The 25,385-nt window shown below is 39.2% G+C and overlaps 1 protein-coding gene and 1 long non-coding RNA gene across 5 annotated transcripts; one reads left to right on the top strand and one right to left on the bottom strand.

The window, feature by feature from the left end:
• On the bottom strand, positions 1-24,942 carry cpt1ab (carnitine palmitoyltransferase 1Ab (liver)). 4 transcript variants are annotated; one of them, XM_017485734.3, is made up of 19 exons: positions 24,875-24,942; positions 12,855-13,013; positions 12,451-12,593; positions 11,355-11,526; positions 11,012-11,113; positions 10,383-10,520; positions 10,221-10,298; positions 9,305-9,412; positions 8,172-8,259; positions 6,294-6,489; positions 5,420-5,608; positions 5,150-5,255; positions 4,463-4,579; positions 4,075-4,239; positions 3,830-3,964; positions 2,262-2,414; positions 2,005-2,118; positions 1,228-1,320; positions 1-1,149 (listed from the first exon to the last, which is right to left on the bottom strand). In XM_017485734.3, the coding sequence occupies exons 2-19, from the start codon at positions 12,993-12,995 to the stop codon at positions 1,063-1,065; spliced, it is 2,325 nt and encodes a 774-aa protein (XP_017341223.1). In that variant the 5' UTR covers positions 12,996-13,013; positions 24,875-24,942; the 3' UTR covers positions 1-1,062. The 4 variants fall into 4 exon arrangements, with proteins under 4 accessions (XP_017341223.1, XP_017341226.1, XP_017341222.1 ...); XM_017485737.3 differs by lacking the exon at positions 8,172-8,259 and adding an exon at positions 7,647-7,731 and having other exon boundaries at positions 12,855-13,017; XM_017485733.3 differs by having other exon boundaries at positions 12,855-13,017.
• LOC128634976 (uncharacterized) lies at positions 18,432-20,962 on the top strand. The gene is made up of 2 exons (XR_008397884.1): positions 18,432-18,549; positions 19,622-20,962. It is a non-coding gene; the product is annotated as an uncharacterized LOC128634976 (long non-coding RNA).
• Positions 24,943-25,385: the final 443 nt, after the last annotated feature.

The following is a 25,385-nucleotide window of genomic DNA, read 5'->3' on the forward strand; positions in this document are numbered from 1 at the left end:
TTCTTCTTCGACATTGACATGTTTTATTGTTTTGTGGTATGACAGCTGTTTCTGCGGATAATGTCATATAAATACATTAGTTACCATATACAACACAGTTCAGTTACACTTTCCATTCAGACTAAACAAGTAAAGCAACTCATGGGTACAACCTTTTCATGAATTATAGAAAACAATAGATAAATATATAGCATGTTTTCAGAATGAACAGCATACACACATTTCATTTATCCCTTGTTTGTAGACTCATTTGAAAAGGCTTGCAGTAACCTGAAGAGTTTAACTCTGGAGACTTTTTAACCATTCATAAAGCAGCTATGTGCTTTCACTGCTTGTATCCAGAGTTAGTTGTTTTTTCCACCTCATGATGCAGAATCAGAAACACTTGCCTGAGTTGTGTTTACAGGAAATGGTTTTAATGGACACTTTTAATAGATATATTTGTAATATAATTTACTATATTATATATAATAATCTTATATCAGGTGTAATTACTTACTTCTATAAGAAATCTAATGACACTGATACCTTTAAAATAATTTCCTTCAAGTAAATGCTCCAAGCGTAAATTCTCTAAGGACGCCCCCTAGTGGCTGTCCTTAGCCACTGTCATATGTCCCTCAGGTTCAACAGTAAAATACCAGCTAAAAACATTGCATTGTATTTGCTTTGCATTGACACAGCACAAAAAGATATTGGGTTTTTGCCCCCAGAGTGTTATCTAGATTTTGAAGTTGCAATTGCCATTCAGTTCGATATAAAAGAAGAGATATGGGTTCTGTAAGCTGAGAAATTCAGCATGTTTACTAAAAGACAAAGGAAGGCTGGTGCAATCCATTATAAACGATGGCCCACTGAATAGTTCCTTTCAGTTTACACACTTAAAACCTGAACACAACATGAATATAATCTCCTTTTCCATGCATTATTGATGATATTTAATATCCCCATCTCTTGTTTTATCAATCATAAATTACAAATCAACAATTTTTACAATCTTCTAACATGTAGAGCAATTCGATGAAATGAAACCCTTTTTATATATGGAGAGAGAAGAACAGTTTAGCTGACAGCCTTCTTGTCCAACTGGAAAAGATCAAGAATGTCGAGCATGGCCTGCTTAATGTGGCTCCCGAAGCGGTGAGAGTCCTATGAAGATGGACAGTCAGTGAACACTGCAAATTCCAAATGCATTCATTTGGTAACAGTTAAAAGTGTAATACTCACAGTCTCTGGACTGGAACGCTTGCTGGATATGTGGAAGTTGATTAAGTCTTCTCCAAGAATGATATATGACACGCCATAACCATCATCTGCCACCTATTATGAGAAAAATGTGCATGTAGTCAAACAAATTTCATACGAAAGCCCGCAGTTTTTACTCTGAACACCTAGTACCAGGACCAAGCCATGAATATTAAACATCTATTTTCATTCATTAATGGCTTTGTAAGAAATACACAATGCCACTGGAAGAAAGGATGTAAACAGACTATCGTTATTTCTCATAGTACAGTTCTATGCAAAATATAATCCTGAACATTAAATCACAAATCATAGGTGTTACTGCCATGCATCAGGATTCACTTAGGAAAGCAAAAAATAATCATTACCAGGAGTAAAATATGAATGGGCTTTTCTGTTAGGTGTATTTTATTCATATTTGCTGAATAAAAATTGGAAATTGTATAGCTGGCCCATTAATGCTAGCACCTCTGCTTTATTTGCTATAAGCCTTGGTTTGACTTGGTATATATACCATAAAGACTTACCTTAAAGCCGCTGTTTTGGAAGTAGATAAATCTTTATAAACATGACCTTCTATATATTAATTACGTTTTAGTAGTTATTTATAAGAATTTTTATTTCAGTTTGATTTCAGTTTAAATTTAATTATTAGGGCTACTGATGATTGTCATGTTGTACCAACTGGAAGTCATCCTTCCAAGTACCAAATTAAAATATAGGTAGTTGAGCTCTATTACTTTGTGCATGTGGACATACCGGTCCAAAGCCACCTCCACTGGTGATATACTCTGGGTGCTTCTTCAAATCAAAGAGGTCTACCTGCTGTAGAGGAGTCTGACTGGTAGACAGTCTCCATGGCTCAGACAGCACCTACACATATACAAAGCACAAGAACTATTTCAGTTCATGTATTTCAAGACAATATACTATGTATAATTTTTTTCTTGTAAACTATCTAACATAAGCAGCCTAAATTGCCTGTTTATAGAAGGTTTGTGAACATGGGATCTCACTTCTTTGAGGAAGGCTGAGTCATCTCCCAGGTACTTGGACACCACATAGAGGCAGAAAATATGGCGATCAATGCCTTTGCCAGTCATGGCCATTCTATAGAGGTCCTGGTGCTTTTCTGCTGCAACCTTCAGAAGCCTCAGCCTTTCCTCTCTCTGAATGAAGAATTAGAAAAGAAGAATGTTTTTGTTTTTTTATACTGGCAGAATATCAAACTCCTTATCATTTTCTCTGTCTCTTACATTGACTACACTGTAATAATGTATAGCTAATATACAAGCAAATATAGCTTATAATGTGGTACACCAATAATGTCCTGTCTTCATATCCATAAGTAGGCATCTTTGTTTAAAAAAATTAATTGGGGTAATAGTGTTACGTTACGGACTTGGAGGCGGAAAGCAAGTGCAGATGAAAGGCTTTATTTCTCTAACAAAGGTTAAACATTAAACGAGGTCTAAACATTAAACTGGAATCGTGGCATGAAACGAGAACAGGACATGGAACTTTATCCATATCGACAGCTATACACTCCGTTACAGCTTTACTCATAGACACATTTAATACTGCGCAACATGCACAGCAACACAAGGGGTTTAAATAACAAACGCGACCAAACATGAACTCAGGCAGCTGGAAACAATCGAAACACACCCTTACACCTCCGCCAATAACTAAACAGGGAGGGGACAGAACAGAATCCAAAACAAGTGCACGTGTCCATTGTAAACAAAGTCCCTATCGTCCATGCGCACTTACAGCGCGTGCACGCATGCGCCCTCTGGCTCGCCGTGCACGTCGCGCGCTGCAGCGCCATCTGCAGGGGAGATCGTGACAAATGGATTGATATGCAGAATGTGTTTAATGGTGTAATGTGGCAGTGAATACTTTAATCTGACAGGAAAGCTACAGCAACTCTTTAGAATCGTGGTGAGAGAAAAAGCATCTTAGAATACACAAAGCACTTAACCTTGACCTGGATGGGAATCTGTGGCTACACTGCACAGGCTCACACAAACTCAACAGTTAAATGGTGGAGAAAGTCCAGCTGATGATTTTATGCATTGCACTGATGCAACATGACTAACTAGCAAGTGTACAGGTGCTCATATTAAAGTGGCAATTGAAGGGAAGGTGTTTCATGTTTAATGCCATGTCAGCATCAAGTGCTATATTCATGGTAGGTGTAAGGTTATACATAATAAATTAAAAATGTATAAATTAATACATGGGTGGATAAACATAAGAACAGGCACACACATCTAAACAGGTAAACGAATAAATGAACACAAATGAATAGGAGATATTTTAAAAGTAAAACCATTTAAGTGTACAGTATTTTACACTGAGCAATGTAAGCATGTATATAGATTTTTTCTAATTCATTTGGGATACAAATTCTAAAACTCTTTCTGGTGTTACCTTATCAAATACCTCCTTAAAAGACCTTACTGGGTAATACCTTTATCAAGGTGGCTGGTGAGTGTACATTTCAAAATACTGGAAATGCCTGTGAAACCAAAAATCTTATAAAACAAATAACAGTGAAAAGATGAGCAGCTGGTCTTACTGTCTGTTTTTCATCCATCATGGCATGAACAAACTCGCAAGTCTGCATGGTGCAGGAGCGAACGGTTTCAGTGCGGCCTTCACGGAACAGACGCGTCATAGAGGCCTCGTATGTCAAGCAGAACTTGCTCTTATCCTGTGGTAAGAAAGAAGTGTCACACAATCTCACATAAACACTCTGATCCTAAGTGGCTGAAGCATAGAATCTGAAGTGAGAGTGCTATGAAGAGTAGTTAGTGTATGTACCCTGAAGTGAGCAAGCTGGAGTGCGATCTGAATAAAGCCGTCTGGGCTGGTCTTGCACTTCTTGATTAAACCTTTGCCAAAGTTGTTGAAGGGGATGATGTGCATGTCTACATCATCTGCTAAGGCAGTAGCCACCGCCAGAGAGCTGCTGATCACAGACTGACACTGGAGAAAAGAGAAAATGAACATAAAAATACCTAAACAAATGACCGTGTCCTTTAACTAGACACAACAAGCTGTTAAAGAAAGAATGCAAATAAGCACATTAATACAGTCTGTATGTCAGAAGTAAACAAACTTAAACATGAGAATGCTTAGCACAAAATTAACCATGGTTAGCGTTTAACTAAAAACAGATACAGGTGCTGAGATGTGAGTGACTATATACCTCCTCTGAAATGTCCCACTGTAGGCGCTGGGGTCCAGGCAGATTGGGATGTGGTTTGCCCTTGCAGTGGCCATCGTCAGTGTAGCCCAGCTTTTTAGGGTCCATAGACAACACATGCTGCAGTGCACAGACACATGCACACACACACAAACATGACCAATCACTAATTAATCATTAAGTAATTAATTGATGATAACATGGGCGGACAAATCACTAGCATAGGTGGACAGCCTATTCGTTTGTTTTTTGTTTGTTTGTTTTTGCTTTTGTAGTTCCCAGATGGGGGGATGACACATTTTACATCACATGATGTGATGTACCTAAATGCCGTAACTACAGGGCATGATTTCTACTAGGCTAATTAATTAACTTACATGAATGAAAGACTCAGAATCAGAATGAGGACCACGCAAAAATATCTTTCATGTGTGACATGAAGACATATCATAGCCAAAACGTTGGCCAACAACTTGCTCCAACATTCCCCTTGCTGACTAGCTCACTATACATTAATATATCACATTACATACACTTTTTTAGCCTACTCAGTTTCTAGGGTAAACATGGGACTGGGCAGCACATTGGAGCTTCCATTTGCCATTTGAGAGGCTAGCTAATAATTTTTTGATTTGTCCACCCCTGTAATAATACATAAAATCCATGTATGGGTGATTTTGAGAGAGTCACCTCCCACAGGTGGCCCACAATGGGGGCATCAGCCCAGGTATGCTCAGCATTCAAACCCATTGTGCCATTCTTAAACACAATCAGGTTAAAGGACTTGTCAAACCATCTGGAGGAGAAAAAAAAACTTACATTTAACATTTCATCTTCATATGAAACACACAGTCTTCAAACTTGGAGTCTCATTACCAACATTAGGACAAAAACACCATCACTTGAATACCTTCAACTTCTTTGAATTTGAACTGATGAGAAAATAATCGATATCCCGACCTGTCATAGCATTTTCCATGAAGCAGAGATTTAGCATAGCTGTCCAGGGAGCGCACAGGGTTATCAGGCTCGTAACGCTGCTCTGTGTCGTCCAACGTGACGAAGAAGGCAGCCTTCTCCACTGCGTCCAGGGACTGCTTGTTCTTTCCCCTACTGAAAAACTCAGTGCGGGCCTTGGCCCACGGCACTCTGCAGAGAGAAAGAAGAAGATGCAAACAAGAAGCAAGTCATTTATATTCATAATAAAAATGCATTTACAATGACCCTGGAGAAGCAGACTTTTTTCAGTAATTACATGCATGCTTAGCTTTCCACTAGGCAGCGATCAAATAATTTAGCACAGATCAAATAGGCAAAAGTTACACACAAGTCTTCACTCAAGGCTTTGCATGTACAATACCTTCAGCTCCCTCACTCAGGGTTGCACAATAAATCATATTTTAAATTATAATTGTAACTTTTGGCTTCATTGATTTTGAATCACAATATTAGTGAGTTATGTAAAGTTATCCAACTAGATTAATTCATCATTCTTTAGTAAATGCTTTATCCATGTCAGGGAAGCAGTGGATCTGTTGCCCATCCCTGGAATACACTGAATACCTAGGGTGTCATCTATTTTAGCTGATTCACCTGCCAGCATGTTATTGGGAGGTGGGAGGAAAACAGAACCCAGAAAACCCAAATGGACATGAGTCGAACACATGAAACGTCATACAGACAGTAATGTCAGCTTTATTTACTCTGTTACTTAAAATTTCAAACTGCTGATCAGGGAGCTGGTACTGGCTGAATAATAACATAAAATCATTTCCATACTGAGCAAAACAATGCTGATGACCATTATAGCCACCATCGTGCAGCCTTGCCTCACCTGTCTCCAGCAGTAAGTGCAGCCAGCTTCTCCTCTCCAGCCTGAGGCTTGGACGTATCCGCCAGAATCCTCTCCATCTGTTGCTCAATCTCCCTGGGTAACAGTAAGCGGCCATCGTAAAACATCCACACCTTGAAAAAGCGGCCCTTGTGGAAAACCACAATGTGCTTGCTCTCATTCACGTGCTGGATGATATCTACATGTGGAGATATATGGAGAAGTGTGGAGTTCTCAGAGCAATGTGAATCCAGCGTCAAATTTAATTACACTTCTTAACTAGCAGAGGAAATGATTGTACCTGACCACTTCATCATTGGAAAGTGACCATAGTGAAATAATCAAAGTTTGAATGTGAAACCTTTTACACATGGACGATGATTTGCAATTACAAAACTTCTATTTTAGATTATCCCCCAGCACCGAGCCTGTGACATGAAGGCAAATGTGGAGATGAAAACTACATATTCCCAAACCACATGATGGGCATGAACAAGAGGTTTGTTCATTTGTTAATAATCTTAACACATTCACAGTGTGAGAAACTCACACTTTACTAACAAAGTTTAAGGCCTATTTGGGTAAATTGACTGTTACTGCTACGTTTTACAAACTGGCTCCTTATCCAACATGATCTTTGCAAGTCAATGTGAAAAAGTAATTGAAAACATGTAATTTTGTTCAAATATATTTATAGCTTATAGAGATGTAAAGGTATATTATTGACAGAAAGATTTTGACCAAAATCTGAATTTTCATCTCTTTTGGTTGTTTGCCAGAACTCTAGGACATCATCAGGTCTTCCTAGACTGCCACACACACACAGTATAAAATAATACAATGATCTGGTTAGTGAGTCGAAGCCAAACACATTCGTTAACATCTAATTTATATATAGCAATTGTATCATAATTTTACAGCAGCCAGTGTGTTAATATATTTAATGTAAATATTCATTTAAGCCTATTCATAAAGCTCAATTAACCGGTTTTTAAATGATGTCCAGTCAAAGCAAAAAAAAAAGAAAGAAACAAAGAAAGAAAAAAATAATAATACCAGATATGCACCTTCAATTGGTGGAATGTTTAGTGGTAGTAAAAACAATCAAAAGAATAATCATGCCACCATCTTGCTGCTGTAAAACATTATAGTAAACTCATCTCTGCTTTTCTTCCACTCATATTATTTATTAAAAATGTGAACATCAAATTAATATTAACACACACAGATCTCAAGATCACACCCGTGCAGGTACATGCATTATAATCCAGTCCTACACACACTGTTTGTTGAAATGATTGATTATTTCAGACTGGCGGTTAAGAAGCACAAGCAAAGGACAGAAGAGCGCGCTACCTTCTTCTACACCTGGGACTCGAGTGGTGTTGAACGTACGCTCATACTGGGATGAGCACATAGGAATAGTGTTTAGAACCATGAGCTGTAAAGCAAGAGGGAGAGTCAGATACTAACATATCAGACACAAGGGAAACCCAAAGACCAGCTCAACCACAGGGCCACCTGGAGAGATTGAAAAGGATCAGAGATAAAGAATATGGAAAAGAATGATGGAGGAAAATGGATGTGAGAGGAAATGAGACGCACATTCAGGTATATGGAGATGCACCCTCAAGTCACCAGCAGGACACTTACAGAATGTAAAGGAAACATTAGATTTGTAAGACTATGAATCAAAATATGGCTTTCATTTTAAATAGTTATTCTACTATGCAGCCAAATAAAATTATGCGTATATCTAAGGACTACTAAGGCTAACTGCCAAATGCATTGACTGCTAGTGACGAGAGGTGGCGTGTTATTGGTCAGTCTGTTGCAGGGTTTTTTTAAGCACTGGTTGTAGAAGAATGCCCTATCTCTTACCTGTCTCCAGGCCTGGGATGCGACATGTGTTAAACATCCGCTCCCACTGTGCTGAACACAACGGCACTCTGTTCTCCAGCAAGTAAACCTGTGTACGTTTACCACCGACGCGTCCACGAGCAAGGAACAAAATGCAGCACTGTTTAGGGTGGGCTCTTTAATAATCATGCACAGTTAAGGTTAGTGAAGAGAGACTGAGGGAGAAAGGGGGAGAGAAAAAGGGGGGAGAGAATAAGAAAGAGAGGAGGCAGAGAGGTACAGAAAGGTAGAGAGATAGACAGAAAAGGAGAGAGAGAAAAGGTGAGAGAAAGAGCTAGAGATTGATTGTGAGAGAATAAGAATGAGAGATTGAGTGGCGTGAAAAAGATCGCAGAGCATGGGGTGAGGGAATATGAAAGTGAGATAGAGAGGGTGAGAGAATAGAGAATGAGATAGAGATATAGATAGGGTGAGAGAATAGAGAATGAGATAGAGAGATAGAAATGGTGGGAGTATAGAGAATGAGATAGAGAGAGAGAATGAGAAAGACAGAGATGGAAATTTTGCAGGAGAAGAATGACAGATCAATGCACATGCTGCACATCTAGCACTTATAATCATTTCATTCTCTGTCTCATGTCACATATGAAAAGAAAGAACATGTATATAATGTCAGTAGACTAATATTAGCTTCAAATTTAGTTCAAACCTACATTTCTCAATCTATAACTACTAAAATTTCCTGTTAGGTCACTGTAGATACTGAATGGTTCATAGTAGTTAATCAATAGGCCTAATATGCTTTATTATGAATAACTTAATAAGAACTTGGGACTTTAAGGGGTTAGGATACTGATATCTAACCAAACCGGTTCCTGAGTATTCTTTCTGAGTGAACTTTACCCCAATGCAATGAGTCTGTGCTTTTTTATTAACACAAAGGGCATTTAATTGTGCAAGCCCTGGAACTAATAGATAACTGAAGGAATGTGGGAAATATCTATAGTGCTCTATTCACTATTTAGCAAACAGTATTTATGTAAAGTAGGTACGTTCTCTGTTCTACTTAAGTATTGCTTAAAAAGTCTGTGTGATATGCATATTAGAGTACAAGGGAGTGAGTTGGTGTTTGTGGTGAGAAATGAAGAACTCACAGGTTTGATCTGAGCTCGGTCTAATTTCCTCCTGTAAAGCATGATGGCGTGAATGGCATTTCCCGCCCTGGCAGCTTGCACATTAGTAGGGAATACGTACAAAAAATCCTGCAGGTGTAAAATGAAGAAAATTCATCTCTGCATAGTTATTTTGAAGCTTTTTTTTGACAGTGATGACATGCCAAATATAAAAATGCTTCGAAATAACTCACATGTAAGGAAATTGTATTTTTATGTGTGTACTAGCCTGACTAGTAGACTCAAACACCAACAAATCAAGCCTGAGTCCACACTAGCAAGATTTGTCTCTTGTGGCCATGTCACAACTGCTACTATCTCACTTTTTTAATTCCTGTTGACATTATATTTCTTTAACCAAAATTCCCACTGCAAGAAATGAATAGCTACCTGTGACTTTGTTGCCTGCTGGTGTGAAAACAGAATAAATAGCTAAAATCTAATGTGAATTTAAAACAATTTACATATTAGGCCTTATATTCATAAAATACAATTTTATATGATTTAAGACTTTGCAAAGATAATAACCTTGTAATGTCAAGTTTAGTGGATCATACACTTAATGTAAAGCTAGTAGGAGGCTCCTGTTCTGCTCTGACACATATTGTATCATCATTTCTGAGTACCAGTGATTAAATTATGTTGAGCATTTTCTTGAATTAAAAACAAAACAAAGATACTTGAAGTCTTCTGATAATAGTTACAAAGGCTTATATGATATTTAGACAAATTATCCACTATATAATTAAATCATAAAAATATCCATAAATACCAGTATATTATACACTGGGGTCCAAAAGACTGAGACAACATTGAAAATCCTGGCTTTAAATCATTTAAACCTGAAATTATACAGTTTCAGAATTTGGGGGGAAAATGAAAACAAATCAATATTTACCATTGCATAGTAGTTGCTGTTGACCATGATCGGTCCACGTCCTCGCAGGTAAACATACTCCTCCCACCAGTCACTGACCTGCCATAATAAAGCAATAGCAGAGTTTAAACATGAATTCCAAGTCATCTCAAAGGTAGTCAGTGTAAGATAGTGACAACTTACATAATTGGAGGCCCAAAAGGCCTTGAGCTTCAGGTACCACTGGAGTTTGGGGCCCAAGTTCTTCTCAAAGTCCTTCGCCAGTCCTTCCATACGTTTGTACTTCTCATCATCCATTAGAGGACGCACTGATTCAAGGTACTAGACCAACGAGAGACATGTCTAAAGGTCTCTGATTTTTTTTTCTACAAACCTATTTAATCATAGTAACATTGCTATAGGGAAATGTGCTGAAGTATTCTAGGACTAGATCTTCTAGGGAAGTATAAATCTTACATTACTTAAAAGTATAAATCTTACATTAAAGAGTGATTAGAGATAGATAAACAGGGATGGATATTATGTCTTCCCTAACATTACAGTTAAAAACAATCTTATGAATAAAATCTAAGTAAAAAATCACTTGAGTGTTTCACTCACCGATATCCAAAATACAGTCTAATGTTTATTTAAAAAACAAAGGAATAAAAGGTTGTAACCTTGAAATCCAAATTCAGCAACATTTTCATAAAATCCACCCCAAAACAAAATTTGCAAAAATAACCAATTTATGTTGAAAGGCATGAGAAAATTCATATTTCGATTTTGTAAAGGCTTCATTCTTGTTTTCTGTTAAACAGCTCGAGACTCACTCTTTGCACTGTGTCCGTCACAGGGGGCACGGGTAGGCGTGGCAATGAGCTCTGGAAACTGTACAGCATTGGCTTAGGTCCAGAGAACAACTTCACCAGTACCTGCAGTGATAACAGGCATCAAACAAGTGGAATGAAAACAAAACAACATGCCATAAAACCTACTAACAAGCTCTGAAGGACAAATACAGTACATAGCTTTTCCAGGTACACACTACAAGTAACAGTGTTGCAACAACAAGGGCACAGCAATGCACAAACATTTTCAGAGGACACAAAAATGTTTTTGAAAAAACTCTTAGTGAGACATTCATTTCTGCTTACACTGGCAAAGTGAACTCACCAGCCAAATTTTGGTACTTATGGACATGGACCCATGGCGATTGTACATCCAGCCATGCCAGGACAGCAGAGATTTCAGGATGTTCCTCATGATAAAGATGACAGTGACCCAAACCCCTGTACCAATCAACATTCCACCAACGATATGCTGGGTGTCCTCCGTTATGTACTTACTGCAGAGAAACAGAGCTGTTTACAACGATGGCCTCTCCACAATTTCAGACATGCAGGTGATGATCGACCTTTTCAGACTGCTACCAGTGAGAAAGCTTTGACACCTTTTAAGTTCACATAATAGCACAATTCTACAATCAGTTCAGTTCTACAACCACACCTTTCTTTTTTTTTTCAAAACCATTTGTATTCCATCTCAAAACCATTTGTATTCAATGCTAAAAGAAAATAAAGTAAACATGACCACATTCAGTAGCAATAGTCTCTAATAAGTAACCATTAAATTAGGCTAGAAAAGAAGAAAAATGTCATTTTTGGCGTGTGCCAACTTCTCCAAGGTCTGAATGCATTAATGCACCCACATGTCTTAAACCTGATCATAAGCAGCCATACCTTTTCAGAATGCAAAAGACTGTTAAGCCAGCTGGTTGCATATTTAATTTATACTAAGAACAGCCATCTATCTGGAAACATGCCCAATGTCAAATTCTTCAAGATTTTGACATTAACCAAGCAAAACGACATAGCTAATTCATCGCAAAGGAGCATCTGCTCTAGCATATTTTTCAAGCTTTTAACAGATGGGAGTTATTATGGATTATAAGCAATCATCCTCAAACATCTGGATGTCAACCAATCAACTGGATGTGTTTTCGCATCTTCTTTTAAGAGCTCTTTAATTTTGCCCCCTACATATTCAGCACTACACTGTCCTTCCAAACCTGGTACTATTTTACTTAGTAACACAAGCTGCTGAGCAAGTATTAGTAACTGGATCTACAGAGCTAAGATGGTCTCAGTTACTGCTGAGTTACAGCAATAGATGTAAAGTTAAAACCTGTTCATGCCCAGCCATAAAATATCAGTTTCTTCTTATACTGGTTACACACAGTATGTCAAATGAATTCATGTCAGTTACTTACCTGACTGGTAAATTGGTGGCCAGTTTAGTGAAGAGTCCTAAAGTTGGGTCTATCTTTGCATACTTTGTATAGGTCAAATAACCCCCAACCACAACTAGGAGCCCAGAAGGACTTCCAGGATAAACTCCAGTCATAACACCATTCTGTGGAAAGATATTATCATGGACTTACAGCCATAAGAGTGTCACAATTATTCACCACAAAACAAACACTTTTATATAAATAAACACACAACAAAAAAATCAACAACACAAAGACAAAATAAATGATACTAATTTATGAGTTGATTTATTGTTATTATACCAACTGACTATAAGATCATGGGCATTCCTAATAGGTCATATAAAGCAATAAACATTGCAATACTAACATTCCCTTTATCAGAGGAGATGCTATGAAAATACCTTGAACCTAATGAACCTCTTTTTCCAGGAGTGTAAGGCAGAAAGATAGATCTGCCGTAAGGCCTCATGACACAGGTGCAAATCAATGCCATCTGGCGTGACAGTAAATTGAAAGGCCACCGCCTGGTGAGCTTCTGCCATGGTGCCTCCGAAAACTCACTGTCTGAGGAAGAGAAAGCATCTATAATTCATTTCGTCATATTGATGAGAACTTTTTACTCATTCTGTGATCTGCACATCATGCCCTGTAAAATGAAATAATTAGTATCAACATCAAGACATGCCTTTTACTGAAAGTTAAATTTAAAATGATATTCAACTCTATGTTGAAATGTTCATTACAACATCCAATAACTCATCCAATATGAGAGTTTGAAATGCCACCAGTTAGACATCAGCCAGCTACTTTAAATAAACAGACAGATTTGTCCAAATGACAAACAACAACGAGAAACTGAAGTAGTGATTGTTTTGCTCTTGACCACTTTAACAGAGTTTGAAATGCAGAAATAAGCATAAATCATCACACTACCAAATAGCTAAAACAGCTTAACAACTGGCTAACAAATGCATCACCAGGAATAAAAATTGGCTATTATTTACTAGCTTCCCATCAAAGTGCTGAACAAATAAATACCTTACTTGTTCAGCAAAAAAAGCCTAATTATCTCTTACTCTCTCTCTGTCTTCTGAGTAGCTGTATCTCCTGCCTGTCATCCTTCTGTTGGGGTGGGATGATGTGTGATGTGTTTTAGCTGGCGTATGACGTATGCATACAAATTTCCTGCCAATTCCCACCCAAGAACCCTGACACAGCATTGACTGTGAATTCCTATTGCAGGACTGTCAGGGGGACTCACAGCAGCTTAGGAACATCATCATCATCATAGTATTCAGAATCTTTTCTAACACTGACTCCATAATCATTTTCTAACCATGCTATCATGTTTCAAAATTCACATTACGTCAAAGCAGACATTCTAGGGCCTGACAGAATTTTAAAAGCTACAGTGAACATTAGGTCTTCTTCAAAATAGATCATATACAGATTAAAATAGGAGACAGTTATAGAGAGAAGATCTCTAGCTGCAATATGAATTTGTGGCAAATTATGGCTTATATAGCTTATAGTGTTTATGTAGCTGTTATCTGCTTTTTAGCTAGCTAATTTTACGATTAAAGATGAGGTAAAGAAAAGGACATTTGCTGCAGGAAAATAATCAATCATGGGGTTGTGGGATGTGGCCTGATGCAAAGCAGAGTTACTGTTACCACCCAGAGTAGATTATTTTCCATTATCAACACATCCCAAAGTGTTTTTTACCCCAAACATTTTGCCCACTATTAAATTTTTAGTAAAGAACTTGTGAGGGAAATTACTCATTTTTACTTTGTAATAGTTTTGTTCTTGTTCAATTTCATTCTCATCAGAGGATAATGCAGAAGAGAAGGCCATGTCATGTCACTGAGATCAGTACAGAATGTTTATCTGCTTACAGAGACACAAACATGTTCTTATGTTCAAGGTTCGTCTGTCCAAGTTCCTAAAACAAAGCCTGTTTGAATTGCCTCAAACTGCTTCTTATCGGTACACAGAATTATGTCATGCTCTGCGTTTCATATATATAGTAGTGGTTTAGTACAAGGGCTTCAGAGCGCTCTCATTATTCTATCCTGGTTTATTCTATCCTGTATTAACCATCTTTCTGTAATAAACCTTTTTACCTTCAGAGGACGAGTCTGCGAGTGTTGTCTAATTTCCACGACAATTTGGATTCTCCTGGCTGGGCTGCGCGAGTCTTTTCAGCTTTTCTGGACAACAAGCAAACCAGAGGACGCTCGTAGAAAAGTTTCACCCTGAAGTCTGTGTTGATGCAAAGGCGGTTTGCCCTTTATTGTGCAGAGGTAGGAATCATCAAGAATTTAGAATTAGAATTAGAATTTTATGAAGTCATTGTGTATACTTGTCTCTATGGAAGAGGGAGTCAGTGATTTAGAATGAGAATTTTATGAAGTCATTGTGTATTGCTGTCTGTATGGAAGGGATTCAATGATATAAGAAATGTGTGTATTACATTGAGAGAAGTATTACATGGAGCGAATTCTTATAAGAAGTTCCGGGAACTTCGCCTCTGCGACGGCAGAGATATTGGTGTTTCTTAGATCACAGCTTCAAAACTAAGAGTCCAGTTCAAGCAATGAATAAGTAAAGAGAATACTTATTAAGAAGCGCAAGAGGCGCAGTATTTTTGCGGCGGGTTATTATCAAGTGGCATGCCCCATTCCATCACATCAGCGGTACATGATACATTTGGCAAATTTAACGCAAATTTTACTGAGATAAAAAATAATTTTAAAAAAGTTAAAAGAACTGAAGTCCTACCAAATTGCTGTATGTGGACTCGCCCTCACAGGTAAACACTTTTACATTCTTAAGGTTTGCTCTATTGAACCTATAAGTTATATGATTAATTAAATATCTAGAGATTTGGCACACATTTTGAACCTTTTCTGTCTGTGCACGAGAATGCATATTCACTTGATTTTCATAGCACGTTAAATTGATTAAAACTTTGAAATTTATAGAAGCTGTAAAAGAAAAAAATAATAAATAAATAAATAAAATATTCGAAAAACATGTAGCAAAGCACATCCTGTGACACATGCTCTGCTATGTACAGGGTGTTCATATGTTGATCCTAATATCACGTTTATGTGTGTGAATTATGGGGAAGGATGTTTGAACCAATATGATGTATGGGTTAAAGAATGTGCTTTTCCTGAAAAAGGTAGTTTTAGCCTCAGACAGTTAGAACAACTGAAACTTAATTTGGAGACAAAGGAGAGAGAGAGAGAGAGACCCCTAAAACAAAGAGCAAAGTGCAGTTTTTGGCTGACTGGAAGACATCTGCTGAATGGCAGAACAAGGCACATAAAAGAGAGATAAAATGTCAGGCAGGGCCATCATTTGTTTCTCAGTGTGCTAAATTGCAGAAAGCCAATCCCGACCTGGACTCCGCCCCACCACGATGCCCACAGCCAGTAAGGAGGGAGGAACCTGCAGTTTCAGGGGCACCTCCTCACAATGAAGCGGCCAAGCCTACGCCACTCCATCCGAACCTGTCAGAACTGAGCCACCAACCCCCACCGAACTATGCTCCAGCCGATCTTCCTTCACCGGTGGCGTTACACCCGAGATCCCAAGTGAAAGGACCAACAACATTGCTGCCCGAGGGCTTCAGAACAACAAAGTCGGAGCGAGAAGGGACAATGCACGCCGTGGTAAATGCCCCAATGCTAAAAGTGGCCAGAGAAGGAGGCCCTATGCTAGTTCACAGACCCTGGACATTGGAAGACATCAGGAGCAGCATGACACATCTGTTTGGGGATGAATTTCGGATATTCTGCAGAGAATTCAGACACACCACTCATGAATTACGACGACTGCTCATGGCAAAACTTGGCACGGACTGGGTCAAGGTTTCACATGAATTCCCAGAGAACGATGTCCGCCTGATCAACCCACAGTGGGATGATGGAGTCAACGCAAGGTACAGAGCACAAATCATGGCTTTCCAACAGAGGCTGATGAACACCTTTCCTGTGCGACTGGACATGACAAAAATAGCGATGTGTAAGCAAAAAACTCAGAGACTGTATCACAGTACCTGTCCCGGCTCACTGAGATCCATGACGCAAACTCAGGTTTGGAGAAACCCGACGCTCCTCTAGACGGGCAGGCAAAAATCACAGCATGGGAGGCACATCTCAGAAACAGCTTTATGAACGGCATTAAACCAGAAATTGCCGCTATAGTCAAACAACAATGTATCACCTGGGACACCGGAAACCTCACACAAGTGGAGAGGTATGCAATCCATGCGGAGAAGCTCCTACCAGAGGCAAATGAAAGAAAGATGGAGAGGAGAGGAAGACCAAAAGCATGCAGACAAGGAAGACCTGGCCATCAGGGCTATGGACCAGGATTAAACTGTTACAACTGTGAAAAAGTTGGACATTTTGCAAGAAACTGTCCACAGCAGATGCGAACTGACGGGCAGAGCTAAGGGAAGGGTGAGGCACCTGGGAACAGAAGAGGTGACATCAGACACCCAAACTATCAGTTAGCTCACAAAGAACAGGAATATATGCCCACACCCACATCCAACATTAGTCAGACTGACAATTCACAAATGTCTGAACCAGTTATGACCCTTAACCTTTTAAAGTATAATGCCTCTCCTTTTACACGGTTACCATGTATATCTCTTGTAGTTAATGGCCAAAGTGTCACATTTTTGGTAGATTCAGGAGCAACATATTCAGTAATAAAACACTGCGAATTAAAAGAATCCCCGAAAATGAGTTCACGGTCACTCCATGGGTGTGACAGGACATTCAGTATTAGAACGTTTCTCTGAACCACTAGTTTGTGAAGGTGAAAATGGGAAAAGAGTAATCCACCAATTCCTAATTTCATCTTCATGTCCAGTCAATCTACTGGGCAGGGACTTAATGTGTGTTTTACACTTAAATTTGATGTCCCCATCTCAGGGAGTATCAATAACTGATGACTCATCTTTGGGAACTCCATTTGTTAAAGAAACAGAGCTCTGTGTTTATCAATGGTCCAAGCATAACAAGCCTAGAGCCTGTGCTCATTTGTTGTTGTTGGCATATGATAAGATGAAGGCGGTTAATGCAACAGTCAAACAGAGAGCTCCAGACGTGCCAAATTCTTACACTATATTAAGCCAGGTTCCAGCAAATAGCGAATGGTTTTCAGTCGTAGATTTAGCTAATGCGTTTTTTCAGTATATCTCTTGATAAAGACAATCAGTTTCGGTTTGCATTCATATTTGACGGACATCCTTACACTTTCACTCGCTTGTGTTAAGGGTATTGTGAGTCACTAACAATATACAACCAAATGCTAAAGGACAGCTTAGCACCTCTACCACTTTCTCCAGGGCACAATGTGAAACTGACACCATTAAATTGTTGCAGCATCTTGCCAAAGAGGGACACAAAGCCAGTCTCTCCAAATTACAGTATGTACAACAAGAAGTGAGATTTCTTGGGTCATGACATTTCTGCAAAGGGAAAGAACTCTCAGCTGAAAGAGTATCTGCAATCCAGAAGATTCCCAAGCCTCGGACAAAGAAACGGGTTCTATCTATCCTAGGTATGTGTTCATATCGCAGAACTTTCATTCTAAACTATACCATTCTACAAGCACCACTCAGAGAGATGGCATATGCAACAGGTTGGACAGCTCATTCTCAGGTAAGTTGGATCCAGTCGCTGCAGAGTTTCCCGTGTGTACGTGTAGTAGCAGCAGCTGAGAAAGCTGTGGTGGCATCCAGAGACCTGGTAGGTTACTCAGAATTGAACCTCTTGGTTCCACATGAGGTGTTGTTACTCCTACTTGAACAGAAAACCTCACACCTTTCCACCCAATGGTGGCTGCACCATAACACTATACTACTAGACATGCCGAATGTCACTATAAAACAATGTACTGTCCTTAACCCTGCTACTCTTCTTCCAACAGAGGGAGACGGGGAATCACATTATTGTGTTGTACTGACTAACGAACTCTGCTCCCCTAGAGTCGACCTGAAGGATGTTCCATTGGAAAACCCAGATCTGATCCTCTTTGTGGACGGGTCAGCGTCACATGACCCAGAGACAGGTAAAAATCGAGTGGGCTATGCAGCAGTGACCGCACATGAGACCGTCTGTCAGGACGTCTCCCATCAAACCTTTCAGCACAAGCAGCTGAATTGTATGCCCTCATAGAGGCATGAACACATGCTGAGGGACATTCAGTAAATATCTACACAGACAGTAGATATACCTTTGAGGTAGTACATGATTTGGGGACAATTTGGAATCACAGGAACTTCCTGACGAGTTCAGGAACACACATAGCCCACCAAAAACTAGTCTCTGAGCTGCTGGATGTAGTCCTACTCCCCAAAACTATTGTAGTATGCAAATGTGATGCACACACTAACAAATTAGACCCTGTTTTCCTAGGAAACGCTCTAGCGGACAGTGCAGCAAAGCAAGCAGCTGCATCTATGGTCCCAAAACTCAAAAGACAATAATCACTCCTTCTTTACAGCTTTCAGACCTCCAAGCACGGGCAACGCAGACGAGGAAAAGGCTGTGTGGCACAAAGCAGGCTGCACGGTTGTTGACGGAGTTTGGCGGTGCCCCCAGGGCTGTCCTTGTCTTCAAAGTTGAAGCATGGCAGGGGCCATGCGTCAAAAGGGGGAATGATAGCTGCGATAAAGCATTGGTTTCTCTAATTACTCTAAAAAAAAAAATTAAATAATTTTTTTGTTTACACTGTTTGCTCATAACGTGGGTTGAGGTTTGAAGGTAGAGAAGGCCACGTCCCTACGTCCAAACAGGACTCAGACCCAGTAGTGATAATCTCCAGTGATAATGGCACACCTTTTGTGAGCCATGCCCTTAAGTAGGTGGGTGAATATTTGGGTACTGACTTAAAGCAGCACTGTGCATATCATCCAGCTAGTGGTGGGGTGGTAGAGAGAGAAAATGGGACATTAGACTGAGCAAATGCTGTTTTGAAACAGGCTTAGGATGGGCTTAGCCCCTTTGGGATACTGTTTGGGGAACCTCCACACACAGGAATTGGACCTGTGACAGCTCCTCTTCTTGACACTGCAGCATGTGATGATGCAATGTTAAATTACTGTGCAACCCTGTCCTCTGCTCTGCACTCTATCCACAAGCAGGTAAAGGCAGCACTTCCAGCTCCAGCCACGGGTCCACCGCATGATCTGAAGCCCAGAGAGTGGATCGTGATCAAGGACTTCCGCAGGACCAGGTGGAACGAGCCACGGTGGTCGGGGCCATTCTAGATTGTTTTCGTCACTCGCTCCGTGGTAAAGGTCAACCAGAGAGCCACATGGATGCGTGCCAGCCACTGTAGGAGGACGCCAGAGCCAAGCATTGAGCTGGAGAGGACGGGACTCCGACAGGAGGACTAGAAAGTGATTCTCTATCAAGAGGCCTCTAGGAGGACCTACGCTCACGAGCAACGATCTGCATATACACACCCACACAACGTCACATGTCCCTGCATCACACAGACACATAATAATTATTCTATCATTGAACACATGCGGTCTGCGATATGCAACCCTCCGCAGACTAGCGAGACGGGGTTTGATTGGCTGAACTCAGTACTCGGGGGATGGGGCTCGTGGATATTAACCGTCTGTCTACCAATAGGTGCAATAATTCTTCTTGTCTTGCTCATTTTGCCTTGTATTGTTTCTCTCGTTCGGAGCAGTCTCTCACTCTCGTTGAAATCACTAATGACCAAACACTGATGGTGACAAAGACTGATTACTATCCCTATGATAACCAACCTGACTTGTATCCTAATCCTGACTGGGCATCAGATTCTCCCAGCAACACTGATGATGACGACCCGTTGACATCCATTTCACGACCCATTGACATCCATTTCACACTTATTGTAAATATTCTTTTGGCCATGACGACTCTCATTTCACCTTAAATGAGCTTGTTTGACTACAGGATACTTTATATCCGCTAAAAAACCCTTAGCGCCTTCATTATGTCTGTTTTATGATGAATTCAGTTGAACCATGAAAGGATTCTGAAGTTCTGATGTACTCACAGCATTGTAATTTCTCTGTTAATTTTAGTTATCATATTTTGTAATGATAAAATGGGGGAAATATGAGGGAAATTACTCATTTTTACTTTGTAATAGTTTTGTTCTTTTTCTATTTCATTCTCATCAGAGGATAATGCCTAAGAAGGCCATGTCATGTCACTGAGATCAGTACAGAATGTTTATCTGCTTACAGAGACACAAACATCTTCTTCTGTTCGAGGTCCGTCTGTCCAATATCCTAAAACAAAGCCTGTTTGAACTGCCTCAAACTGCTTCTTATCGGTACACAGAATTATGTCATGCTCTGCGTTTCATATATATAGTAGTAGTTTAGTACAAGGGCTTCAGAGCGCTCTCATTATTCTATCCTGCTTTATTCTATCCTGTATTAACCATCTTTCTGTAATAAACCTTTTTACCTTCAGAGGACGAGTCTGCGAGTGTTGTCTAATTTCCACGATAAACTACACATCCTTTTGTCATATGTTTAATGTTAGTTAATTAGTTAGTTAGTTTATCCTTTATTATCTCCCATAGGAGAAATTTGTCTTGGGCAATCGAGAGAGCAGGTCAACATACAACAGTTCACTATACAATTACACTTCATCCATATAACATACCATATTTCACTATACCTACACATAACACAATACCCCACATATTACACATTTACTCTCACCCACACACAAAAATCATTTGTTATTATTCAATAATTTAATTGTCAGTGGAATTAGCGAAAATTTATACCTATTCAACTTACATAGATTGGGACCCTATATCTCCTGCCCGAAGGCATCAGCTCATACTCCTTATGAAGAATATGGCTTGGATCACCAATAATTTTAAGGCTCTGATTCTTTACAGACTTCACAAAAATCTCTTGTAGAGAAGTTAGAGGCAACATGCCAATTATTTTTCCAGCTCTTTCTAACCACATTTTGAAGTCGTGACCTAGATTTAACGGCTAGATTACCAAACCGTATTGTAAAACCATAACAGATAATAGATTCAATAGCTGCTCTATAGAACAGTAGTATAATACTTTTATCCACCCTATAGACCCTTAGCCTTCGCAAGAAGTGCAAGCGCTCTCTAGCTCGTGTAAAAACATACTCATTTGATGTTATGTTCCTTACGCCCCTGCACAATGTTGTGGAATAACCGCCAGATAGGTTAGCTCCATTTATGACACCTATAAACAGTCATTTGCTCATCAGCCTTTCCCTTTTTTACCCCTCTCCCTTGAAGCAAACAAGCCAAAAACATTACTGCTTGTCATGTGACAGAGAAAATGGAAAGTTCAACATTCCCTGTCCTGAAGATTCTTCCATTGCAGAAAACTGTTACAAAGAATTGATACCCATGACCCCATAAATTTCCATAAACGTTAAATAAACATCTCCTTGCCAAACACCTCACCATATCAATGGCTATATTTGAAATAATATTGTTTTTAATTCTGCTTAATCTTAGGCTTAGCTGATGTGGAGTGTCCTCTATACAAGTCCATGTATATGACCTGTTACTATAGATATGATCATGTTTTAGAACGAGCATATTAGTATAAACCTCTGATTTACCCTGCAGCCAGGACTACTGTCAGAGCCGAGAAAGTTAATCAATGCCTTCTGGACCATCAGATTTGAGATTTCAACAGAGCTGTGGTATAAATAGCACTAATGTTATTAGTACCAACTGACATGCCAAACAAACTAAAACAAACTAGACAAACTAATTTGACCTCAGTGGGAATTTTAAGAAACTCCAGCAATAGTGGAAGTGTGAATAAGCAAAAAAAAAAGACAGGAATAACTTTACTGATAACTCATTATATTCTTTGCTTTTATATATCTCTTCAGCATATCCAAACAATTACATCAGTAGCCAAACTAATTGGTGTTTAGACTAACTTAAGCTCAGTGAGTTGATAACACTATTTTACAGGCCCTGATTTTTAACCAGTAGATATGCAAAATTTATTTAAGAGAGCCGAAGGGCAGTCGGGTGAGAAGATTTTGGTTTTATTTAATTATGAAATTTTGTAAATAAGTTTTAAAAAAAAAAGCTGAAGGAGATGGACACCGCTGAAGGAGCAGGTCTGATATAAGTTAGTGATCAACAAAAAAAGCAAGTGGGTGACGTGTAAGCATTGGTTGAAATCAGTTTTCTATGTGATTACATTGGTGTATTACTCATACAAAGCATAAGCAAAATTATTTTATGACTAACAGCCCTACTGACCTCATGCAGAGGATGGAGTGGACTTTGGTTTCTTCCCTATTTGCCTAGAAGTTGATATAGTCATTTCTCAGAACAAATAAAAAAAAATTAATAACAACTACAGAACAAAATCACACTTTATTATTGCACATAGATTGTACCTATCTATAGTTTGTGTTGTGAATAACATAATTAGGACCTGCAACTTATCTAAGAGAGATGAGATTGCATTGCCCAACTTGCTCTAAGTTTCACATACAAACTATTATTAAACAGAACTATAAATCCTTAATGATTAATACAGTGTTTAACTGGATTAAAGAACTTTTGTGTCACTCCTGATGAAAAATCCAGATTGATCTGACCAGCTGCCAAAACAATGTCCGAGCTGGCAAATTGTTTTCCAGCTTCCCTATTACTTGTCTAAACTTGTCTAAATGTTTAGGATTTTCTAAGTGCCTTACTGTTGTGTTATTTACTTAAAAGCAACTTGTCTACTATGTTGCATTAGTAGCAGTAATTCAGAAATGATTTCTTTCTGCCAGTTTGACCAGCTGTGTGTGTTTTTCCAGCTGTTCAGGCGAAGCTGCTTTTTCAGTAGGGATCATATTTTGCTATCATATTTTGGGTCACAGCAACTGTTTAAATACTATGGACACAATTAAGCGGTCTAATAATTTAGTAATTTAGACACCACTACATCCTGAAGTGTTTTAACTTCAGGATGTAGTGGTACAAAATTATTATTATTTGCATCTGCAAACTTTAATGCATACTATCTTGCAGGAGTGTTGCCTGTACAGTACAGGCACATAAAGACTTGTAATGGCCTTAGTGTAAATTAACAGAGCACATAACTTTTAAATACCTGGGTTAACCTGGCCATGGTGTCATGTGATAACTCTGCCGCGACCATGGAAACAGATCGCTCTCTGTCACGTGAATAACACAAGCTTCCTGTGCACAGGGTAAACACAAGGCGCGTTTGAATGCGTAAACATTCTTTAAAATAAGGGAAATATAACGCTGTGGATATATTGTGTGTACATTGTACCCTGTTATTTGGTTTTGGGATGTACTGTTGAATGACATTCATGGCACCTAGCATGTGCAGAATTCTTCTGCGTAGTTAATGTGAAGGGAATGTTATTGACATGAGATGTGAAAGAATCAGAAGTCGTCTGAAGGACACAGAAAGACACCGGTAACAGTAAAGGCAGAAGTCTCCACCTCCTTCATCCATCCGCGCGCGCGGTTCTGGGTCACGTGACATGCCGATGCCACAGGAAACTAGGGGAAAGGTCACCGTGTTGTAGCATGTGGAAAACCAGCACAGTGCTGTGCGGTCTGATCATGTGGGTTCCGTCCAAAATAGAAACTGTTGCAGATATACAGAGCATTCACAATAACGCACTTTTACATCGACCTTAAACATATTTTCTTTTTTTAATTGTAGGCTTCATACGTGTATTTATTATCGCTTTAACAAAAAAAGTGCACGCTTAAATGTAAAAGCATGGATGGCACTGGAGTTTGAATGCAAAGCTGTGGATTTGATGTTGGAAATACTGAATACTAATAGGGTGACTCTCTTTTTTTTTGCACAGGATCACACAGCCATAAAGTGGTTTAGAAATGACCTCTGTTTGGAACCATGCCGGGCACCTACTGCCCCTGCTGTGCAACACAACACCGCTGTGTTTGTAGTCATGTTGACTAAACAATAACAATGTCACCGCCTGCAGGAATCATGACCTGTAATCCCACAACAAACTGCTGCAAATGCATTTACATAATAATCTTAAAAAAAAAAAAAAAAAAGTTACATAACGGGCAACTGATATGGCATTTCCCTGTCTATAATAAAACAGAAACTTAATTAACAGTAATATAGCTTACTGTAGCTTTGAAACGTCTTGGTCTACATGTCAGGGTTGTAGAATACGCTTCATGAGTGGCTTTGCTCTGAGCCGTCTACGTTAACCTAGTTTCAGTACCGGTATACCGTATGAACCTCACTTCAGTTTAGCATACATATACTATAGCTACCGGTTTATAGTTTATCTCTGTGCTATACTGTGTCCCTGTTTTATTAAAAATCCATGGGTAATCTCACCTTGCCCGTGCTCTGCTGGAGTGTCTGTCAGGAGAAGGACTCGGCGCAGTCTCACACTTTACTCCAACACACTGATGAATGAAAGTGGAATACAACAAGAAGAGACCGCCCACTGTCTTACGTCACAGACTTTCCCTATAATGTAAGTGTTCAGCCATGTATAGCCATAATAACGAGTTCTGAATAGAAAAGGTTCTCTGTTCATTTCATTATCATTCTGCACACTGGATTATATTCATCTATCCATCCATTTTCCGTACTGCATATTGTACACAGGATTGTGTGTGTGTGTGTGTAGACACACGTTCATTTGTATTTTCATTTATGGCATTTGGCAGATGCCCTAATCCAAACTTACATTTATTTAATTTAATGTGGAATCTTGGAAGTACAGGTATTTGAATTTACAGCCTTCTGATCAGTAGTCCAACATCTTAACCACTGAGTTACCACTTCACACAGTATGGACAATTTGGAAATGGGGGGAGGAAACTGGAGTACCCGGAGGAAA

Source organism: Ictalurus punctatus, chromosome 14, assembly GCF_001660625.3.
Source record: "Ictalurus punctatus breed USDA103 chromosome 14, Coco_2.0, whole genome shotgun sequence".
In the NCBI taxonomy this organism is placed as follows: domain Eukaryota; kingdom Metazoa; phylum Chordata; class Actinopteri; order Siluriformes; family Ictaluridae; genus Ictalurus; species Ictalurus punctatus.